This window comes from Peromyscus leucopus, chromosome 20, assembly GCF_004664715.2.
Source record: "Peromyscus leucopus breed LL Stock chromosome 20, UCI_PerLeu_2.1, whole genome shotgun sequence".
NCBI lineage: Eukaryota > Metazoa > Chordata > Mammalia > Rodentia > Cricetidae > Peromyscus > Peromyscus leucopus.
Genome location: NC_051080.1, coordinates 47317255 through 47341706, shown reverse-complemented (window position 1 = coordinate 47341706; position 24452 = coordinate 47317255). Strand labels below are relative to the sequence as shown.

Here is a 24452-nt window from a genome sequence, read left to right as displayed (position 1 = left end):
TTAGTCATGGTGTTTTATCACCAATGGAAGTGTAACTACTACACAGTGGGACACACAGTGCAATTTATAAACGTGAAAAGACCCCAGGCTTCCAGGGACATTCAGGCTGTTGGTTTTATTGTGTTGTTGTTTGTTTGTATTTTGAGGTTTGTTGGTTTGTTTTTGTTTGTTTTTTAGCCTTCACAATCTTACCATACTAGAAACACATTGTAATCCCATTTCCTAGATAGGAAAACCAAGACAAAAAAACATTCACTTGTCGTATGCAAAGCTAAAATATACAACATCAGGATTTGAACTCAAATCTGCATAAACTGTTCCACCATCCTGTGTCTTGTAATTTTTCTCCTCAAATATTTTCTTCTTTCTAAAGAAATAGGACTTTGAATCGACACAGCCCAGCAGAGCTTCACCCTATTACTTAGTAGGAACGTTACTTTGAAAAGTGTGGCTGCTGTCAGACTTTGTAGTCGAAGCCCCCCCTGCACTCCCTCCCCCCACCTTTTCACTTCCTCTCGCAGATCTCAGGCCACCAGGCTCCGTACAGGCAGGAGCGTCCGCTTCATCACTTCCCTCCCTTAAAGCTGTCTGGTGACCGAGGGTCCTACTGGTCTAGCCTGCTTCTCAACTCAGAAATCGTTAGACTCTCGCAGAGATGTAAAGTGCAGTTAAGTGGGAGATGGCAGCATGATGATGGAGTCTTTTCAGTTTCGGTTTGGTGTCAAAGGGTAGAAAAAGACCACAGAGACTATCTGTGGATGGGGAACCTACAACCTAACAAGAAAGCTGCTAGAGAGGAGGATGGACATTTCTTTCAATCCCAAGAGTTGTTGGAACACAATCAGAAGACAGACACAAGCGCTGCTCACAGCCACCTGCAAAGCAGAGCAAAGGAAACCATGACGGGAAAGTGGACAATTGCTTGGTCACGTCTACAGATAGCTTGTGGTTGGCTGAAACTATTTAAAAATATATGCTCTTCGCCAGGGAATGGAGATGATGCTTCTCTTGATAACAATGTGGATATGCTTTCATATCAGAGGAGGAAGGTTTTAATTCTGGCTATTCCACTGCCCACGAGTGTATCTCTGGCAAATCAATTGGTTTCACTGAGCATCAACATCTTCATTTATCAAACCAGCGTGAGGTGTCGCTGTGAGGCCAAGTGAGGTCATGTGCAAGAGTTTTGAAAGTTACACAGACTATCCCTAGGTTAGTGGTTTCTTTTGCCTTGTTATTAACTCAAATCTACCAGGACTTGTAATTAGGTTGGATTTTGTAGTTTGAGTCTCCAATTTTTGGACTACCAGACTTGTTGGTTTCCTTCCCCTTTATACTTCTTTCATGAGTTTTGGTCTTTTCAAACTTGTGGAAGGGAGCAACGAGCCATTAGGAATTTTTATTTTTAATTTTTTTATGTTCATAAATATGTAATGGGAATAAAGATGAAAATAGACCCCTTAATGAAGAGCTTGTGTACACTAAAAAAGTAGCCTGTCACATTTGAAAGGAGCTTAGCCCTTCTGAGGAAATTACCTGTCATCTGCTTTTAGAGCAGCCTGGCAGACTCCCGACAGATACTGACATTTAATTTTTCCCGAGAGCTATTAAGATGGGAGACGCTTGGGAGCCGCACTCCCGTATCATCTCGATGTGCCAAGTGATTGAACAGAACACGTGACAAGGACCTCTCCTTGATGATGAAGCACCGTGGAAAATCCTGAGTTGGCACCTCATGGAGCTTGCAAATCAAGTCAGAGTCCCGTTGTCCAAGCAACTGGGAGAAGTGCTCTTGGGACAGCAAGTTCTCCTTGGAGTTGCAAATAGACATTGTGTCTGTCCTGGCAGTGGAGACTGACACCTCTTAGTTCTCTACACATGACTGCTCTTTATCCTGCATGCCACTGAGAGATACCAAAGTTGTCCCCTTTTTTTGCAAGCAGGGTAGGAAGGACCTGGAGTGGTGTGGTGTTGTGTGTATCATGGAAGCAAACGCTGTATCAGCAGCGTTTTGGTTCCTGGTGTGCACTTGCACGGGCCCCGGTGTGGAACTTGGTTGCTTAAGAAGTCAAATTCCTAGGCTTCGGCAAGCCTGGCTTTTGCTGTCTCTCTATTTCCTGGGATAACTGGGGGAAGAGGCTAGTTTAGAGGAGGGATGGATCTGTGAGATAATAGGGTGCTACATTTCCATTTAGAAGACTTGGACAGCTGGTGGCCATCCACTGCGTGTGCTCTCTAAGGAAATCAGTTAATTTCAGCTATATATCTGGTTTGTAACTAAAATTTAGCATCTGGTTAACCAGAGTGAGCTCATTTGGCATGCTAGAATCTCCTCACCATGCACTCTTCTTCTTCTTCTTCTTTTTTTTTTTTTTTGATTGCTTGCATGTGATGAGGTTGATGCCAGTGAATCTATTATTCTGACAAATGCTAATCAGATAGGAACCTGATTTTAAATTCAAATTCATTGTGCACTATTAAGTTTTCTAACATTGTGTGCTTTGGATGGCCTCATTTGCATGATTTTTTAAGTGTGCATTTTGGGCTACAATTTTATTATCTGAGTGTTCTTTTATTGAATATAAGTCTTCTGAGAAAGTTCCTTTTGAGGATGTGAAAAGGTTATCAATTAATCTGCAGTGGAGATACACCGTGGTTGGAGTCTGTATGGCTATATTGATGGTAGTTTGTCGTCTAGCTACAAGGCATAGAAGTTGAGACCACTGACTCAGAACTCCTGGGTTCAAATCCTACCTCTTCCTCTCCACCTATGCAGCTGCAGAGAAATCATGTAATCCTGTAGCTTTACCTTTAATTCAAGAGAGTGAAAGCATTCACCCAGAGGATTCTCAGATTGCATTATCAGTTCACAAGCAGCCCCAACATCTTCTGGGTTATGCTTCAATAACAGTGGGGCCAAATAGGAGTGACTTACAACTAGAGGTTTGTTTCCTCTTCCCACTCGTGTTCATGTCCATCATGTGTTGGCTCTGTCTCCACTAGATAACCTCTTCGCTCGGTGGCATTCCCAGCATCATGACAAAGAAGAAAAAGAGATAACAGAATCAAAGACAGTTTTAATAGCCTACGCTTGGAGGCGGAACATGCCATTCTTGATCAATCTAATTGATCAAAACAAAGCAAGTAGCCAACCTGATGTCAAGTGACTAGGAGGATGAACACAGTACATGTTCAGTAGTTGTCAGTCGTTAACTATTGAGTCCTGGTCACAAACGATTGAGCTGTAGTACCATCCCCTACTGGGACAGAGAAGAAGATCTGTGTGTTAGTCAGATGGTCTTCTTGAAAGTACACTAAGGGGCTGAGTCCTGCCTTTGGACATTCCAGGAAAGGTGGTCTATGGAGAACCCATTGCGGCGGGTCTCGGTACCGATGGCACACACTATTGGAGCAAAGAATGGCGCCATGCAGCCCACCATGTCATGGGACCTCCACTGAGACCTGATCCTTCAACACCGGGCTTTCTCATGAATCTGTTGGCTAAGTAATAATTTTTCAGATGACGGTAAAGTATTTGGGCAAAAGATAATCCTTTATAGGTCTCATCTTTGGGTGGAGGAGAGCTGGCCCTATACCTCCAGCTTCCACAGACCCTTCTGGTCCTCTGTTCTGTTTGACCCATGCTATCTAGGGAGCAGAAAACACTGGACTTATGATGTTTTAAGCTGATACGATCTAGAGACTACACTGTTGTATGGACAATAGCCCTTTCTAGTCATTCTGAACATTCTAGCATGTCCCATTCACATGTCCTCAGATTTGAGTTAATGCGGAGCTTTATACAACAACAAAAAGTACTTACCCTTTTCTAACCTCCTTCCTCCTTCACACTTCTGTATCCCAGAGATTATTAGTAACCAAAAGTGGTATTCAGCTGTTCTCAGCCAGTCTTACACCTGTGTTCAAACAGTATGGACGTCTGGACCTGCCTCCATTGCCATAGGTCACCATTATGACATCTTGCATGGCATTTTACTCGTACAGAACTTCTTCTACCTACATTGCTCCTGGTGACCCTGTTGTTAGTTAGCATTGTCGAGTCCATGCAACTATCAATTTCTAGATGGGACAAGCTCACAGCCATGAGCTCATCAGTCTTGGTGCAGAGTCTGGTATGCACCCTATAATCCCACAGACCATTCCTTCCTCAAACTAGTTAGTCATCTTCCTCCAGCTAGCCTGGGAAATTGAAAAGCAGTAAAAAATGGGCTTGCTGAAGATTCTGCACCATAATCCTTATGAGCATGTTCTTCAAAAGTGCTTCCTATGACAAACACAGAAGAGAGGTGAGATGTGTACCCAGAAATTCTACTCACACCCCCTCCCACTGCTTGGTGTCCCATGGAGGAGGCAGTCTGGTCAGAGGCTAAGAAGCACCAAGGAGTTTCCCCCTACGTGTGCTATCTGTTAGCCTCCTCATCGTTCTTGTTCTTCCTCATCCTTTCCAGTGGCGATCTGAGCACCACAGGGAGTGATAACTGTACCTTCAACACCTGCCAGAAAGCTCTCGGGAAAGACGACTTCACGAAGATTCCCAATGGGGTGAACGGTGTCGAGGACCGGATGTCGGTGATATGGGAGAAGGGCGTGGTGAGTTTCACAGGAATGAGCCTGGTTCACTCAGGATCATGACCTTCGTAGAAACACCCCCCCCACACACACACACAGAATAAACTGGGAATCACACCGTCACTATCAACTCCATCCCTTCCCTCCTCCAGGACGTTATCAGCAAACAAGCAGTTGATCTTTCCTCATAGGTTAGCTTAGCACGTTTTGTGTTATGTCACTGTCACTGGGCAGAGACATGGGGGGCTAATTTACACTGGGTCCAGGTAGGGTTAGTCTTTGTATCATTAATGTAAATATTTGAACTGATGAAGAATATATGAAGGATATTAAATTAACTGTCTGAAGTTATATAGATAATGAAGTCTATGGGCATAATGATTTTTAAAACTAATAATAAATGAAGAATGAATAAAATGTTTTTTTTTTTCCCAAGGATGAAACAGAATCCCACAGACAGGTGTCAGGTGTTAAGCCATCTATCCAGGTGACATATGTAGTTATAGAGATCTACAGGAAAATTAGGTAGACTCCGGCTTCCCACTGCCACACTTTTCAAAGACCCCTCTCTTAGATGATACATTAATCATATTTCATACTTGAGAATTCTCTTTGATGAGTTTCTCTGACATCTACTATCGTTTCTAATTTTCATGTCCTAGTTAGAGTTTCTATTGCTGTGATGAAACACCAGGACCAAAAGCAAGTTGGGGAGGAAAGGTTTATTTGGCTTACACTTCCACATCATAGTCCATGAAGGACGTCAAACAGGGCAGGAACCTGGAGGCGGGAGCTGATGCAGATGCCGTGGAGGGCAGCTGCTTACAGGTGTGCTCATGATGGCTTGCTCAGTTGGCTTTTTTTTTTTTTTATAGAACCCAGGACCACCAGTCCAGAATGGCACTGCCCACAATGGGCTGGGCCCTTCCCTCATCAATCACTAATTAAGAAAACACCCTACCTCCAGATCTAATGGAGGAATTTTCTCAGTTGAGGCTCCCTCCTCTCAGATAAATCTAGCTTGTGTCAAGTTGACATAAAACTAGTCAGCACACTCATTATTTACTGAGTTCCATTGATTTTGTTTTCAGAATGCCTCCTCATTTCTACATTCATGGATACCATGTAATTGGAGGCTCACATTTTGTTTGGACCATTCTTATAGTCTCAAAGCTGATTTCCTTATTCCCAGGGACCAATTGTTCTGGCTGTTCTAGCCAGGAGTTGCCGCTTATAATGAAGCTCTGTTCATGTTACTTCCTTCTCAAAAACACGTCAGTGTTGTTCATGACCAAATGGCAGTGTTGAAGCAATCAGTTTAGTGCCAGGGTCTTCAAAACCTCTCTCTAGTTCTAACTTCTGTTGACTCCCCCCTTTCTCCATCTACTCCTACCTCTAACATCCCTGATGATTCCCCTCTTTCTCCTTGCTTAAATATTCTAGATTATAATTCAACTTTCCTCCTTAAACTTGTGTTATGACAGTAAATATCTGTATAACAGCAGGTTTTCATAATCCATTATAGTTCCCATCATATATAAAGGTATAGTTATATACATCTTTAAATATGCTCTTTAAAATAGTTGAGTACTTCCCTAACATGTATGAAACTGTATAATTTTCTGAAACAGATTATTTACTTCTGGGATTATTAGAATTAAAAAATAAATCTTAGAGGAAGTCTTGTCATATACATATATAAGCCCTATAAGGGTTCTATATTAAAAGTTCTTAAAATAGACTTTCCAACATTTCTGGTTCACATAAATTTAAATTGGACAAAATTGTACATCTTATGCTTATCTTTTATCTTCTCAAGGCATTGTCACCTAATTTATAAGTATCATAACCTATCTTCTTTTGAGTATTTGGTATTTTATCTAATATTTACATGATCATCTCATAAATCTTAGGTCTGCAATAAATAAAGCAGATCATAAATATCGTAGGTGGTAGTAGAAAACTCTACATGGGAATGGAAAATGGCATTGTCAGCATTTAAACCATTGTGTGTAGTAATCTTGGGTGGTGGGGGTAGATGTCGAGGAAGTACAGGGTTGTCTTTTAATGTGATTGGCTTTTTGAAAAGTCATCTCCAGGCTTCTATGTGCCATCATCTTCATCAGTGATGATACAGCTGGTTTATACTGGGCATGCACAGATGTAGCTCCTTGATGCAGGAAGTGGGATACAGTTCTGTTTGGGTTAGTAGAGATGTCTTTCTGTTTGGGTTCATAGATATAAGTCGTTCACTTTGATCCCCCAGAGGAGGCTTACGTGTTTGATCATCACAGCAAATGCATCTTCTCTGAATTGGTTTACAGCACAGTGGTAAAATGGATGAAAACAGATTTGTGGCAGTTACCAGCACAAATGCAGCCAAAATCTTTAATCTTTATCCAAAAAAAGGAAGGATAGCTGTCGGCTCAGATGCTGACATTGTGATCTGGGACCCAGAAGCCACAAGGTAAGTCTGAGATCCTGCATTTCCTGGTTTTACGCTTGAAGAAAAGCACTAGTTTGCAAAGAAACTTTGCCTGGGCTGTTACCAGCCTTTGCTTAATAGGTGATTTATTTCGCTGTGCTCAGGGATTCTAAGCCTGTGCACAAGATAAAGGTTTTATGTACAAATGTTTCTTTGTTTTTCTTGGCATGGAGGGTGCAAAAGCTGTGTAGAACTCGCCGGGAAGGGATAGGTAGAGAAAACCAATATGAATTTGCCATTCCGGTGCCTTGGCAAGTGCCCGAGTTCACACGGAGGGAATGAGCAGAGCCCTGAAGAAAAGAAAAGGCTTAATTTGAAAAGAGCTGAATTGGAAACTCAAAATAATTACAGCCTTTTAAACGCTTTTAGATAGAAAGATTCCAGCACAAAAGACATCACTTTTAGTTAGCCAAACTTTCCAGATGAGCTCAGACTCAGCCTGCCATTCCCAGAAAGCTTAAGCCCTTTGTTCTCAATTTCCGTAATTTTATGTTAATATTGCGGGTCCGACGAATTCCACCAAATCATAACAGCATTTGATGGAGGCTGAGTTTCTGCGGAATTCTTCCTGTGGAACATTGTCCCCAACAGTACTTGCTTGCTCCTTTGTGCCTGTCCTAAACCCTGGTAAGGAAGGAAATGCCACACGCTTCAACATTTTGTGTGCACAAAGGAATTTGATGGGCCTTCTGTCCTCACTATATGGCATTTATGCAAGGTCTAGTATGTTTGTTTTTACCATAGTTAGCAAAAGTGTGTAGTTTCTGGGAAGCGGTATTGTTACAGAGCTTCAACAGATGTGCCCTTGGGCCACCTTCTGGGCAAAAGATGGCCATTTGGAATTTGGAACATGAAGGAAGCTACTATGGCTGAGAGCCTAGAAACAAGCCCCAGATGGTCTTTTTGTGGTTGGCACTATCCTCAGGACACTCATTGTTCCTACCTAGGGACCAGGTCGTGGGATTGGCAGGCCATGGTCGCAGCAGGTAGCCTTTGGCCAACACTCCAGCATTACACCTTGCTGCTTTCAAAGCTGTGTGAGAACCTTAGGTCAGGAAATACCCTGAGATAACAGCCAGTCACAACCCAGGGCCTTTGCTGCTGTGTTAACACAGATTTACATTTAAAGAATCAATACCTGATAAAGCTACATGTAGACGGGCTTTCTACGAGTCTGGGAATGGGAGTGGGAAAACATTGCTTGTCTTTCTGGACTCTGGGTGACCTGGGCTGGCTGTAGGTTGGAGAACTCCTGATTCTGTAAGTTGTGTTCTGCAGGGGCTGCTACTGCCCAGCAGTGGTCTGCCAGTTAGGCCATTGCTCCAAGGCTGGAACCAGGTAGGTCTTTTGAAATACCTTGTGGCTTATGAAGATCACAAGGTTTAATGAGAAAACCCAGAAATTCTCAACGTTCTTCTCTGATGGAAGGACTATGTGAAGAGTGACGACTCCCGTTTGAGTCACCAGGATGATAATTAGTAGTAGTTTGTGCAAGTCAGTGGGGCCAAAGATACTTTGATGTCTAAGACCAAGAATGGTGATGAGAAAACTGACTGAGCAGTGTGTGAGGTTTACCTGCAGGCTGTGAGCCCATGGCTTTGACTTACACACCTGTGTTTAATACTTCATTCTTCGTGTTCTAGTTCTTTTATCCAGTGGAGAGGGGGCAGTTTAATGCTGTTCTGTGTTTTTCTGTGTTAGAGTGGAAGGAAAATAAAGTTGTTCTGTTGAGCTATGAAACTCTCCCATCTACTTCCTACCCCACGGAGAGCACCAAGAGGCCGGCCGCTTCTTTGCCTCTTCTCCTTCTTTTGTTGAGGGTGTGTGTGGGGGTGTTGAGACAGGGTTTCTCTATGTAGCCCTGGCTGTCCTAGAACTCGCTTTATAGACCAGGTTAGCCTTGAACTCACAGAGATCCGCCTGCCTCTGCCTCCCAAGTGCCGGGATTAAAGGCACGCATCATCACAGTCTAGTCCTTTATGGCTCTTCTTTTTACCTTTTTTTTTTTTTTTTGCAACCCATTCCATTTTTTATTATTGAAAATAGATTTAAATTTCTCCATATTATATATTCTAATTATGGTTTCCTCTCCCAGGTTCCCCATTCCCCACCCACCCAAATCCACACCCTTCTCTCTCACACTCTCATTAGAATCCACACAGGCATCTAAAAAATAATAATAACATAAGCTAAAATAAAAACAAACAAGCTGGAATAGGGTGAAGCAAACAAACTACCAGGAGAAAGGGAGCCCCCCCCATATGAATTATGCATGTGGGGGGACCCAAGCCTGTCCAGACCAGGGCTCACGCCTGAGGGAAAACTCGCTGGGCAGATGGGGAAAAGTCATTCACACCCAGGCGTGCATCCTCATAGAGAGTTTATTATAATAGAGAGATGAAGAGAAAGATAGGAAAGAGGGAGAGAAGAGAGAGAAAGAGAAAGGAAGAGAGGGGAGGGGCGGGGGCGCATCCCTCCTGGGAGTGGAGAGAGAGAGTGGATGAGAGGGAGGAAGGGGAGGGCTTTTTCCTTTAGGTCAGGACCAGGACTCAGGGAGGGCTCAAGGGGCAAGGTTTCAAGGGGCGGATCAAAATATTAACACCCTCTCACCTCCAAAGAGCACAAGGAACACAAAGATGCAGAGACATTCACACACACATAAAACCCATAAAAACACAATGCTGGAGGCCATAGTATATGTATAAAAGACCTGGAAGGGGGAAAAAAAGGAAGGAGGGAGGAAGGGAGGGAGGGAGAGAGGGACGGAGAGAGAAAGGATGGAAGAAAAAGAAAGGAGACATCCAGACAAAGAATTGCCAACAAGGAATCTCTAAAATGCCATTGAATTTGTTCTGAGTTGCCGGGGCCCCTCTCTTTAAGCCTCCACCTGGGTGACTCCAGCAGGGCCGGAGTTGAGAGTCCTTGGCTGTTTGAGTTCTGCGGATCACACCAGCTCAGGTACAAAGTGTTGTCTTCCTCAGACAACTGGACAAAGAGAAATGACCGGAATGCAAGGTTGTGACTAATTCCCTCGCTTTCTTTTCCACATTTTGCTGCTTGGAGGGTATTTATAGGCTGTGATTATGTCCCCTGAGTCATGCCTTAGGCTATACAAATTTAAATCACTTTCTCCCAAGCTCCAGTTACTAATCTCTATAACGCTCTTTTATCTCTCCTCTTCTAGACACTTACTTCAGCATGGTGCATAATGATCCAGATGTGTGGCTATTTTTTTTTTTTTATCGTCTATATGTTACTTACTTAATTTCCCTCTGTTCAGTCTAAGAATGACTAATTTAAGGTCAAACTCAAAGGTGTCTTTCTGTACTACATAGGCGTTTATTCATAACCGGTTAGGCATCTATTCAGGTGTTCGTCTTCCCTGTTTGTTCTTTACCATTTTTTACATAACAACTGCTCTTTATATAATAATGACGAAAGAAAGCTAAATATCTAAAATCTTTTTTGGTGACTGAATATATGTATTCAGCCTTTAATTTTGAGTGCTACGTCTTCATTAGTATAGCACGTATCCTTTAGCATGACCAGGAACTCTCATGCTTTGGATCCAGGTCTGCTCATCGTGAGTACCCCAGGGCCAGACATAATGAAAACCAGCACAGGCCTGTGTGACGGGCACTAGGCCTGAGGCCCAGCAAGGGCCACTTAAAGTCTCTGCAGAGCTCAGTGGCAGAGAGCTTGCTGGACTTGCTGAAGTTCTGGGCTCCATCCCTGACACCATGCACACCACATAAAGAACAGAGGAAAGTAGGTCATTGTATGTCTGCTCCTCTTTTACAAAACAAGGTAACTGAAAATGACTATGTCGACCACAAGATTACCATGAACCAACATATGTAAACATATTTTGTAAGCTAGGATCGCCCTTATAGGGTGCTTGCTTTATGTAGGAAGCCGTAGGTTCAAGTCCCAGCACTGCATAAACCAGATGTGATGTCACATACCTGTAATTCCAGAACTTGGGAGATGGAGACAGGAGAATCAGAAACTCAAGGTCGTCTTGGGATATATAATGAGTTTAAAATCAGCCTGCTAAAAAAACGAGGGGTGAGGGAGGGGTGCAATTAGCATACGTTGCTATTGTGACCTCACCCTTTTCTACTTTGGCTGTGATTTACTTTGCCCAGTATTTCGGCTAATTCGCCTGTGTTGACCAAGCAGCCAGGTGAACCAAGGGATTCGATTGTACTGATCCCCACCTCCTCTCAGAAACCTGTAGAGCTTCCCAATTTCTCTGTCTCTGTTATCCGATCGCAGGTAGAAAAATACCATCAAGCTACTGAATGAGCTCTTTGGAACTTTGACATTTTAAATCTGTATGATTTTTCTCTAATTCATCATAATAATATTTTGCACTAACATGAAATTTGTAGAAGGTGGAGAAAAGTGAGAGGGGGTTGTTGAGGGGGAGGCTTCATGAGATGAAGGATTCGATGAACATTAAAACAATGAAAAAGGGTGTTTTTCATAGTCTGCACTTAAAGGGAGAAGCCACGCTGTGTATCTGGGTCGATGACAACACCCGCTTTCTCTATTCTTGGCCTGCTCATTGTGAGAAAGGTACTCTGTCGGGCTCTCTGTTCCAACCAAAGTTTATGCAGATGACCTCAGCTGGAACATTTCTAATGCACCACAGTATTTTTAGCCTCTCTGCACTCATCATCCACAGCTTTCTGCTGTCCTTCGAGGTGGAGAATGGTCACCATCGTCGCTGCCTACCTCTCCCCACCCTGCACACCGAATCCTAGTGATCCTGCACACCTGCTCACAATGCTGCACCACAGCCCTCCACCACTCTCTGAGCCTTTGCTGTATTCTTGAGGTGTAGGTGCATTTTAAAAAGGAATAGGGGGTCACGGTGATGGTGGAGAGGACCCCTGGGGACCCCCCAGCTCTTCTCCACTACTGTTACCTGACAGAATGGCATGGTTGTCACAGTTAACGAGCTGATACTGGTTATTAGAGCCTGTTCTTCACTCAGGCTTGCTTAGCGCTTGCCCAGCATCCATTTCTGCTCCGGAATCTCACCCAGGACCCCACATCACTTTTAGTCCATGAGTGTCCTGAGCCTGGTCTGAGGTGTGGCAGTTTCCCCCTTCATTTCTCATTGCTTTGCCATTTTTGAGGAATGATGCTCAAGTATCTTGGAGAATGTGTCTCTGTTGTGATTTTCCTCCCGATGTTTTACCCTTACTAGCTCAGGTTCGGGGAAACAATAATTCAAAAGCCAAGTCTTCCTTTCCGTAATCCATAAAGAGTGGTGAGGGAGATGTGATGCCACAAGGCTGGGGCTGAGCTGGGGTTCCTGGCCGAGGCAGTCTTTGCTGAGTTTCCCTAGAATCCTGCTCCTGCGTGCTCTGTATTGTTCCTCGGGAGAGGAAGTTGCTGCATGCAACCCCAGCTTAAAGAGTGATGTGTTATGCTCTAGACTTCTGTTTGAATTGATGCTTTAAAACCAAGGCTTGGTCCAGCTCAGCCCAGAGCAGAATCTCAGCGAAAGCTGCTGAGTGAAGTGGAAGACGGTGGTAGCCTTCCACACTGCCCAGGGGGCTGCTGTGACCAGGCAGTGCCCTAGGGACCCTGGGAAGATTGCCTTCAGCAACTGCTGTGGCCTGGGGGAAGTCAGGGCTAGCATCCCTCTCTTGTGCTCTGAACTTCCTGTACAAGATCCTTAAATGACTACAGAATGAAGGGATGCAAACAAATACCAGTAAAACAAGGTTTTCTAAGTGCGGAAGGGTGCCCCGTTTTACCCTTTCATTCTCCTGAAGCAACCTTTGGACTTTGGTGTTGAGAGCGGTCTGTTCAGCAGAAGTAGATGGACTTGAAGAGAGCCGCTTTTGTGTGCTCACACATTCACTCTGAGCTGTTTCCCCTTGGGAGTCAGGCTCCGGGAGCCGAGGACGGACAGGGTCAGTCCATGGAGAGGAGATATAAAATGGAATATTCTCAGTCTCAGAAAGGAAGTGTTTAGGATATCGTATGAGGAGGCAAAAGTGTGATGTCATAGAAGTTCAGAGCATAGAAATCCTGCGTGAGAGCAGGTGGGGGCATAGCATCACGTGACATAAGAGTGGGTAAGCCATCTGTCCTGAGAGTCAAGACTGAAACAGAAGCAAAGTAAACTGAGGCACCCAGGGAGGAGTCCGGGGTGAAACCATTAAAGCTGAGGACTGTCTGAGAGAGAAGGCCATCCAGGCTGCCGAGAAAGGGGAGGCGAGGCCGTCTCAGACTGCCTCCAGTTTTCATTTTGTTTGCCATAGAGTGAGGTGATTTTTCACAAAGTTAACTTTGGGAAAAGCGTGATTTAATCAAGGGAAGAAATGGACTGATCTGAAAGGTGATATTCTGTCTTGCAAGAAATTACCCCCCTCATCCTATGAATGTGATTTTACCTACCGCCACATGTTATGTATGCTTTCTGTTTGATCCTATCATTAGACACTAGATGTTTTTCTGCACAATTCCTCAAATGGTTTTAGCAAAAATGTTTGCCGGCATTGATTAGTTATTGCAGAGGACAGCAATGTGCATTGAGCCCTGTATCCTGAAGGGGGCGCCCACAGCCCACACTGGGCCATCTGAGCTGCTGATTACATAAGCCCAAGGCAGTCTCTCCTGGGTGGGGGTGCATTTGCTAATGATCTGGGGACGTCCTGGTACCTAGATGCTTTCGCTTGCTTTGGGTTCGTGTTGGTTATTAATGGCATGTTGAAATAAGTGTGCTCGTCACATCATCTGCTGCCTTTAAAAATGAGCTTTACTAAAGGCACCAAGGGAGATCAGTAGAAAGAAAAGCAGGGAATCTGTACTTTTCTCTTGCCTTTCTTGCTTTGTAAGTCTATAAAGAAGCTGCATGCCTCCAGAGTGAGGCATTTGGCACGCAGTGATGGATAGTGAGAGAGGACTCGAGTGGGTGTGTGAGGGCAAGGGTTAGCTATTCCCGTGAGAGATTGATTACCTCAGACATAACTGGCCTGTAAGAAAGTTCCTGCAAAATCAACTGCAATACCTCTTCTGTGTCATTGCACAATGATATAAAAAAGAGAGATCGTGCGAAGAGAGCATCAACCTTTGATTTTGAAAACGAAGCGTTCCCTGTATTCAGCTTGACAGCTCACTGAGCCAATGTCTATCGCTTGTGACAGAAGAACACGTCCTACCGCTTCACTACTCAGGTCAAAGCTGTAAATCTAAGGACACGGTCCTCATCTGGGTGTTTGACCTTTTTTTTTTTTTGTAGAATATTCTGGTTCTTCGATTATGAGGAAAAAATCAGGAGTGTGATTTTCATATGGTATTGAGACAGACTCTTATGGTGTCGTACGGTCAAAACAGAGATCAGCAAAAGTGGCCAACCTGTTAAAAATCTGATTAGGGAGAAGGGCATGTAAGCTGCTTGGAGGCCTGCGGGAGCAGCAGTAACTCATGCTCAGGCAATGGAAGGCTATCCTCTGAGCTCCCGTTCTTCCATAGTCATTACAGAGCACTTAGTTACCATGGCAACTGTCCCCTTTCAGTATTTATGAGCGACAGGGTATCTCACAGCATCTCAGGCACACAGGCACACAGCTGACTACCGTGTGCACTGAAACATTTGATGAAGACTTCTAGCTGCTCTGTATGCTGCAGAGGAGGCATATTTTTGTTTCCAGTTATTTTGGGTTTATTATTTTTTTTAAAACACAATTACAGCAAGCTTTGACCCTGAATACACGATCCTTGAAGGCGTTGTGTTGCCGCTTCCGCTTAATTTCCTTCCCTTTCTCATGGAAGATGGAGATAAACGAATTGAACTTTATATTCAGGGAAGAGCAGCGACTTGAAGATTGTGAATATGCCCCTGGCTTCTACTGGGGAGCTTTGTAGGAAACCGAGCAGGAGAGGAATGCTTTCCACCCTCAGTGAGCAGGGATTTTAGGGGAAATGAAGCAATGGACAGTGAATAGACTCAGTGATGCCTAGGGTGTGTGGCTCCAGCCATGCCATCAGGGGGCACTTTAAAGAAGCTACTTGAAGTGGCACACTGTGTGCCATCTAATTTCAGGACCATAATCCTGTCTTCTTCCTCTACACACACACACACACACACACACACACACACACACACACACACACACACACACACACAGCAGCCCAGCAATCAGCGATTCTGGTTTGAAAAGCTGATCAACATAAAGATCACTTTCCATGCCTGTTGCTAAGAGAATCTGAGGAGCTCCTCTCCCAGGCTCATGGTATCCCAGTACACATGGGAAGGGATGGGGAGTGGGCACATGGGGCCTGTGTAGGTGCCTAAGTAGAAGCAAGGGTGGTGTGCACCATGATTCCTTGCTGTGTTGTCATGGAGACAGCAAGGTGGTGGGCACTGCTAGTGGGCCGCTTGTGTTCTTGCGTATCTGCAGGGCCCGTCCTCCACACACTTGTTACTACAGATGTGCATGGTTCCTGGGACAGCTTCTTAGCAGATGATAATTTATAGTGAAGTATATTGAGGTGTGAGTGTTTTGTTTGTTCTTTTGTTTTTTGGTTTTTCGAGACAGGGTTTCTCTATGTAGCTTTGTGCCTTTCCTGGATCTCGCTCTGTAGACCAGGCTGGCCTCAAACTCACAGAAATCTGCCTGCCTCTGCCTCCCAAGTACTGGGATTAAAGGCGTGTGCCACCACTGCCTGGCTTATTTTGTTTTGTTTTTTGTTTTGTTTTAATTGTTAATCCACACAAAATCCAGCCCACTGTCCAGGCAATTGTGGAAGTAATAATGTGATGGGAGAAAAAAAAACATCTTTCTGGTAAAACCTCCTCTCTAGAAAGGCTGGAGGCTAAACAACTTCTTTGCCTTTTCTGAGCTGCGTGTGACATTGGGAATGCTGCTTGGCTTAAAACAGCATTAATGTTGTTGTTGTTGTTGGCCACCCTGCTGGGCTTAGGACCCTGTATACAAACCCTCCTAGGCATGTAAGTGATGCTTGAAGCCCTTGGTACCCAGCAGTGCGCACTCATCAGCAGGTGGTCAGTTGTTGAATGAGTGGGAGCTGGGCCTAGCAGAGTTGTCATTCAGAACTCAGCTGTGTGACGACTTCACCCAGGCAGGGACTGGAGAACGCTGTGTCACTTAAGACGGCTCACCTTTCATAGACACCGCCAGCTTTCACCAAGATAGGCTAAAACTGAGAAGCTTGCTGGGTCCTTCTGGCTAAGACAGCCCGATGAAATTAGAATTCTTTGGCGCCCCCAAGAGCTGACCTCTTAAAAATTAGTTCCAGTGAAGCCCCTCAAACAAACTACCTAAGATTATTTTAAGGCCTTCAGAAGACAGTTGCTTAAAAAGAAGTTTGTACTGCATGAAACGAAAGTCTAACGCATGCACGCACACACGAGTTATCAACCACTGCTCACTGCACGTTGTTTATTTCAATGTGGTCTCATGCAGCTGAACCTTTCAAGTGAACTAGAAATGATGTGAGGACTTCCCTAGCTGTACTGTTCGCCATGCACTGAAAGAGACACCACTTACCCGGGAGTCACAGAGACCCACCCTGTCCTGAGCACTTTCCTGTGCAGAGTTTATGTCCAGCATTAAGATAAAACACATCAGCCCCAAAGAGAGGCCGCATGAGGGGGTGAACTGAATACTTGTCCTGTTTTCCTCCCTGCCCAGTACACATTCGTGTTTTCTTGTCTCCATATTGGCCTCTATCCTGCTGCAGTTCCAGGTAAATACAGGTGCTCAATAATTATTTGTTGAGCGAATGAAGGAGATTTTAGTGTCCTTAGACCAGAGAACAAATATGTGCTTCTAATTTTTTTGTTTGTTTGTATGGGGTTTTACTTTGTTTCCCTTTTGAACTTGGTTTAACAGCTCTTGGACCCATCTCAAGATCTACATTTTGCAGTTTTTTTCCGACTTTGGGTTAAAAAAAAAAAAAAAAGAAAGAAAGAAAAGAAAAGAAAAAAGCAAATCCCAGGCATTTCTGTCATCTTCCCTAAAGCTGCGGAGTTTCACAGCCAAAGGCTAGGGAGCATCACCAGCCTGTCTGTTACAGTGGCTTCTTCCAGACTGCATCCTTTTGCAGGCCTCAGAGACGCTCCTACTTCCAACTAGTTACCCTAACAACCTGGGCGCGAGGTTATGGAGGAACACAACAGGTCATGGGGAGCAGTGGAAATCTGATGGCAGTCCCTTCAGGGATTCCCAGGTGTGACTATTCTGAGCCACCCCCTGGAAGCCAAAGTCAGTACTCTGACCCGCCCCTAGGCCCCACCCTACAGCCCTGCATCCTGACGGAAAAGCCTCATTTTAAGGAAAATCCCTCTCCTTCCTCTCTCTCTTCCGCTTTTTCTCTCCATTCCCGCGAGGTGTGCACCCTCGACCCCCTCTCTCTCTTCCTCACTCCCTTCCTCTCTGTCTCCCTCTTTCCCTACCTTTCTCTTTATCTCTCTATTATAATAAACTCATAAGGAGAAAGGTAGGAAAAGACAGAAGAGCCGAATGGGGGGCGTCGAGGGTGCACACCTCGCGGCGATGGAGAGACAAGATGGAGAGAGAGAAGGGAGGGTTTTTCTTCAAAATGAGACTTTTACATCCGATGCAGGGCGGTGCCAAGGGGTGGGTTATTAACTATTAACGCCAGGGACCCTCTGCTCAGTGTGCCCGGAGAATCATGGCTTTAGAGAAAGCCTCAGCAGAAACACACCACTCCCTCCAGGAAACGACGGCAGGGCAGTGATATTTGGAGATTAAGTATTTCAGAGAAAGGTCGTTTTTGTTTTTTGTTTGTTTGTTTGTTTTTTAATGGCTTGAACAAGACATCAAAATACATAATTCAAGCTTTTTGTTTACTCTGTTTTGTTTATTTGCTCCTGCTTTTTACGGAGGAGAGGTTTCCAAAGGCGGTCCCTGGACTAGTCATGCCACCGCTAGAGATTTGTTTCAAGCGTGGGTTCCTAAGTCCTGTCCCACATCTGCTCCTTCAGGGGCTCTGGAAACAGAGCCCAGCAGTCGTGTGTTCCAACAAACCCTAAGGGGCTCTGATACGCGCGGCAGTTGGAGAAATTCTGGTTTAGACGCAAAGACCTGGGTAAGATTGAGAGACTCGTGAAGTTGACTGAGCTCAGCTGACCCCAGAATGCTTCATCTCACTGTTGGTTTGCTCCTGGAGAGTCCAGTTCTTTCTGGACAGAACTTCCCTTCTTCCATATTATATTTTGTTTTGTCCTTTGCTCAATGATTCTATTGCTTAAACCAGTAGATTGGGCCCTTTCCAATGATTAATATACAAAGTAGAAAGGCAAAGTGATAAGACCTTACCCCCCTTTTTACACCCAAGTTGTAAAACTGGGGTTGCCAAAGAGGTTGGAGCTTTTTTTTTTCCTCTCAACTCCTGTTTGGATTCTTTTTGAAGTTTTCTAAATTTCTCTTCGTTGGAAGAATGGGTCAAGGCTAACTGTGATAGTTCAATGAGAAACACCCAGGCATACTATAGTAGTCACCTTCTTGACAGAAACAAGAGAGACAGGGTTGGTTTGGGCTCCTGGTTTGAGTCTCAGTCACCATGGTGAAGAAGACACCTGGTTTGAGTCTCAGTCACCATGGTGAGGAAGGTACGAACAAGCCACCCAGCCCACAGCAGCAGCAGTCCCGTCAGGAGCTGTTTACCTCATGGTGGAGGAGAAGGCAGAGAGGCAAGAACCAGGGCCAAGCTACAGCTTTTAAAGGCTGGACCCCTACTGACCTACTTCTGTGAGCCAGGCCAGGTCCCAGCACCGAAAGGTTCCACAGTCCCCCTTAAAATAGTGCCACCCACTGGGAAACAGACACTCAAGACATGAGCCTGTAGAGGAAATCTCAGATTCTGACCATGACTCACGGCTTCTAAACCTGTACGGACTTCCAAAGGCCATCCACGCTGAAGCGAACTGAGAAAATGTATGGAAGGCTCACATTTCAGTCAATGTGGAGCAAGGCTGAAGCATCTCTAACATTGAAGGGAAAAGGCAATGGCTGATGGTAGACGGCAGAAAACGGCAGATAAACACACAGTCATCCTTGTCAGAATCACGCATCTACTCCCGGAATACCTTACTTCCATAGCTCCGCTGCACATTCTCTGAGGTTTTATTCATTGCTTTATTGATCAGAAAAATAGCTAGCCAGGCTGCCATGTCTGTTGCACAGCCATAGTCCAGCTACTTAGGAGGCTGGGCATAGGAGGCATTTGAGCAACCAGGCAACATGGCCAGACTCCATTTCAAATGACCAAAAGCAAAGGCCGAGGCTGTGGTACCATGGTAGAGCATCTGCCTCTACTGCATGATGTCCCCGGTTCAATCCCCAGTATGGCCAAAAAATTAAACTATCCCCAAACAAGCACACCGAGTACAGATGTGAATAAAATACAGTACAGACCCCAGGAGCTTAGGGACTAGGGCACAAATGAAGGTACAAAACTTCATACATGCGGTAGGAGTGGGCGATACCTAGGGCAGACAATGGAAACATCTCTCAATCTCTGTCTTTTGAACTGTAATTCGCACCTGCCCACATCAACCAAGCCAAACTCACAGAAACTAAGCCTGGGGAAGCAACTCAGGCTTGCGACCCTCCTCCCGTCCTTTAAGGTAATACAAATATTCACTTTTAGACTCAAGTTTGCATCTATTTTTGTCGTTCTAACACTTAATCCTCATATTGTCTCGTACCTGAGACACATGAACACAGGCATGGGACTGCTTTCTGTGAACCAAGGTCATGATTACAGACATGTGCATTCTGAATAAACATCCACACTGCCCCTTCAGTTCCTGACTCCGGTCACATATAAGCTGGGATTCCAAGGTCAGTGCTTCTTCCCTGTGTTCCTGGGCAACAGACTGCATGTCTGTCCTTGGTTATAAGAGTTCCCTTGGCTGGTACACGGCACAGATCCCTGCAGATCCGCCAGGGCGCCTGGACCCCAGCCCAGAGCACATCCAGCTGGCAGCATGGCTTCTCTGGACACCAGAAGGCAGTTGACTTTCCAGTTTGAAAGACTTCGTGCTACTCAGTGTCTGCCCAGAGAAAAAGTGACCGTACGCACGAGAGACAGCTAGGGAAGGAGTTGGGCCAGGGCAGGTTTGTAGCTGTGACTGGAATCACATCAAACCTGTTGCCTAATTCCCTTTGTCCAACTTGATTTCTCTTCGGCAGGGAGGCAAATAGATCAATACTGTTTTTTATGCTGTGATTAAGTGGCCTGAAGGAAGTTTTCCATTGGTTCACCAACCTTGCCTTTAGTTACTCTACCTGGGGCTGCAGAGCCTCCTTGGACGTGGTGGAAGGTTTTCCATCTGTCTAGAGCCCTCAGAAAGCACCTTCTGGAGGGAGGTCAATTAGGCCTCCTCTCTCAGGGCTAAGTGTGGCACTTATGCATGGGATGTCTGTCCTTGTTTCTCTGCCTGTGGTCTGATGCTGAGGCTTTGTGAGGGCAGAGGCTGTGACTCCATGGTAAAGCATTTGCCTCTACTGCGTGATGTCCCAGGTTCAATCCCCAGTATGGCCAAAAATATTAAACTATCCCCAAACAAGCACACAGAGTATAGATGTGAATAAAATACAGTACAGACCCCAGGAGCTTAGGGACTAGGGCACAGATGAAGGTACAAAACTTCATACATGCGGTAGGAGTGGGCGATACCTAGGGCAGACAATGGAAACATCTGCCAGTCTGTCTTTCAAACTGTAATTCCCAGCTGCCCTGTGAATCCTTTTCTCTAGATGTTTTTCTATATTTGTAATGCTCTTTGCCTCTCCAACTCTTTGAAAGGTGGCTTCTTTACTATGCCGTTATATTTTCTCACTGCCTGACCCCTCATCTCCTCCCCCTTTTCTTTCTCAACAGGAAAAATATCCTGACTTTGCTCTCAGCTCTGCTCTTCTGCCAAGCATTTCAGGGAAATTTCCTCCCAAAGGAAAAATAATGAAAAGGCAATTTATCCATATTTTTTAAGTGGAGTGTTTTGGTACAGAAGGTTACTGAGTTTCACATGTCAGGGGGAAAGACAATACTTGTAGTTACCTAGAAACATAGATTTATTGTATGCTTACTATGTATAAGAAATTTCTGAGTACATGGGAGACAGAAATACAAGGTATAATATGAGTTATCAAAAAGGGTGTGTGTTAATGGGGCAGGCAAGACACAAATGTGGGAAATGACAAATAATACTTCAAAAGGAAAAATGGAACCATTCACATTAGTACAAGAGACAGGGAAGGGCTGACTACTGGTGGGAAAGAAAAAGAGAGCCAGATGACGATCCTGAGCTGGGTTCCTCTGCAGTGGCGTCACACAAGGCTGGGCTGGGCTTAAGCAAGGGCACTGGATCAAGAGACTCCTTGAGGGGGGCTCGAGGTTTGCGAACAGAGGGCAGACAAACTGCTGTGATGAAGAAGTCCAGTCAATGAGGAGAGTGGGAGGTTCACTCAAGACGTCATAAAGACACTACAGGGTGAGGTACAGACAGCCAGGAAGTGGGAGGGGCTTGTTCCTGCTCATACAGCCAGGAGCTTTGAATGCCGATTCAAGTTCAGAAGAGTTTCTATGATGCAGCTCGCGCAATTCAATGTTTTCAAGTGATAGTTTGAGTTGATCTAAATGTGGGCTTTATGTTGTGCCCAGATCGTAACCCCCAGAGAGACCACCAAGGACGAGCATACCAGAATGTAAAAGCAAGGTTTATCTGTTACAAGTCATGACAGGGAACTCATCTCAAGCCATTTCAAGTGAGGCAGAGAAGAGTTACTCTTTCTTGGGGAAGTTAGATTTTATAGGCAAAACCCATAAAATTTCTTAGAGGGCAGGGGGTTAGTAAGGGTCCATCCTTGATTGGTCCAGTTTTTCCAGGGCCTGGACTTTATCTTATTCTAGCTTATCTGTTTGCCCTGTCAGGAGTTTTACAACTCCTCTCCGGGGTCTGGTCATGTTATCTCTGGAGAGGGGCATCTCATGGTTAATTGGTTACCATCAGACATCCTGACTCTGTTCTTTTGTTCCTGGAGCTGGCGCCATCATTTCTGGGGACTTGAAACTGGCCTGGGTCTATCTATATTGAGATATCTTTGTCTAAGGCCCCCTTTTTGAGACAATAGAGTGAGGGTCTTGTTGTGCCTAGATCACATCCCCAAAGCCACCACTGGAGACTTTAGGTACAGAATGTAAAAGTAAGGCGTATTCTAAGTTTACAAGCGTCCAGGGAGGCACTTCCAAATCTCTCAGTCACAGCAGGGAGGTTGGAAGAAACACTCCCCTTTCTTTGTGAGGCTAGTTCCTAAAAGCACAGACCATATAATTTATTTTAACCCGCCTCCCTTTTTTTTTAGTCTTTTGGTCGAATATCCTGACTCTGTGTTTTCCAAAGTCCCTGTAGCAGATACAGCCACCTGGGGAAAAGGGGTCTAAGTTCTTATCTACACTTAGGAATCCTGGTTTAAGTTTCTCTTTGTCAGTAAGGGATAGAGTGGGGGGTTTTACTGAGGTATCACACTTTACACGCTTATTAGTTACTTTTCCATCGCTGTGGTGAAGTAGTGTGACCGAAGCAATTTATAGAGAAGAGGGTTTATTTGGGGCTATGATTCCAGAGCAGTAGGGGTCCATCGTGGAGGGAGGAGGGAAGCAAGCTGCAGGTTTTGTGAGACCAAAAACGGGAACAATATATCTTGCAGGTTAAAGTTTCTGTTTGTAGTTCAAGAATGAGCTCCTGTTTGTCCTGTGTTACTTCCTTGCAAGCTAAGGTTTGTGTTTGTAGTTAAGAATAAGTTCCTGTTTCTTGGATCGGATGTAAATTGCAAACATGTTTTTCAGCCTACACTAAACTCGGGCCCCTATTTACATGCTATACCTTATGTTGTTGTTCAGCTTTCTGTGGCCCCATGTTGGGGGCCAAAATGTTGTTGATGTTTTATTACTCTTTACTCTTTTTGGCTCTTTGGTTTTTTTTTTTGGGGGGGGGCTGTCATCCAGCTACCAAATAAATACATATACGGAGGCTTATCCTTAATTATAAATGCCTGGCCTTAGCTTGGCTTGTTTCTTGCCAGCTCTTCTTAGCTTACAATTATCCCACCTATCTTTTGCCTCTGGGCTTTTTCCTTTTCTTACTTCTGTATATCTTACTCCTTGGTGGTTTGGCTGTGTGACTGGGTGGCTGGCCCCTAAATGTCCTCTCCTTGTTCTCTTGCTCTTCTGTTTTCTTCCCAGATTTCTCTTTTCATTTATTCTCTCTGCCTGCCAGCCCCAACTATCCTTTCTCCTGTCTTGCCATTGGCCATTCAGCTCTTTATTAGACCAATCAGGTATTTTAGACAGGCACAATATCACAGCTTTACAGTGTTAAACGAATGCATCTTTGCATCACCAAACATATGTTCCCCAGCATAAACAAATATAACACATCTTAAAATAATAGTCTATAACACCCTTATCCATTCCCTTTCATTATATTTCTTTAATAATGTAACAGCCAACTCTCTTGTCCTTGTAAACACTTTATCTCTTCCATAAAAGAGACTTCAGAGGCCAGCAGGGGCTGCTCTCTAAAATCCTGACTTAGGGAGAGTCACACCCCAAAACAGATTGCTCTAACTGGACAACAGAGGATTTGGGGTTGTCTGTTTGTTTGTTTTCCCCACAGTTTTCAGTTTAATACAAGCCCAGCCTGGGGAACCTAGTGAAACTGTCTCAAAATACAGAAGTGGAAAGGCTGGGGAACGGCCCAGTGTTGAATATTTACTTAACATGCAGGAGGCTCCTGGCTCAATCTCTAGTAGCCAACAAACAAACACCCTCAGAAGCCATGAAAAGGGGAGGGAGAAAAAGACACTAATTTTAGAGATTTTTTTTTTCCCTCTCTCAGGAAAACTCTGTCCAAGAAATTGATGAAACATTGGAAGTGGAGTTAAAAAGAAGGGACAGTTGTTAATCCCACCGATCAAGAAGAAGACCACTACCACAGTTTAAAGCCAAATTTGAAGCAAGCTTTAATTAAATACCGGCCAGGTCAATGGGCTCTGGCCAGGTCCATGCCCAAGTTTCTGGGAAATAGCCAGGATCAAGTATGGCAAGGGCTGAAGAAATTAAACCCATAATTCATTGCATTTCCCATCAGGTCCAACCAGGGGCAAGCATGCATCCTGACATACCTCCAGTCTGTGAACCTCTACCCTTGGGAAGGGTTTGTAGAAGGGTCAAACAAACTTGTTTAGGGGAGTGAAAACATGTGGCTTGTTATCTCCCATGAACAATAGCCTCCAGCATTTCAGGAACTAACTCTCCTTGGGCCAGGGGCTTGCAGATCAGAGGCATTTTTGTTTCATGG

At 44.7% G+C, this 24452-nt stretch overlaps 1 protein-coding gene across 2 annotated transcripts in view; it reads left to right on the top strand.

Annotated features, from left to right (window-relative positions):
* Dpys (dihydropyrimidinase) overlaps positions 1–24452 on the top strand; it is an 81739-nt gene that overhangs the window by 30095 nt on the left and 27192 nt on the right. The window contains exons 5-8 of one of the 2 annotated variants that reach the window (XM_037197777.1): positions 3349–3505; positions 4470–4611; positions 6915–7057; positions 23991–24375. In XM_037197777.1, the coding sequence (XP_037053672.1) occupies positions 3349–3505; positions 4470–4611; positions 6915–7057; positions 23991–24036 (488 nt within the window). In that variant the 3' untranslated portion in view covers positions 24037–24375. Of the gene's footprint in view, positions 1–3348; positions 3506–4469; positions 4612–6914; positions 7058–23990; positions 24376–24452 lie in introns of those variants that run through there. The other variant, XM_028879289.2, reaches the window with a different exon arrangement.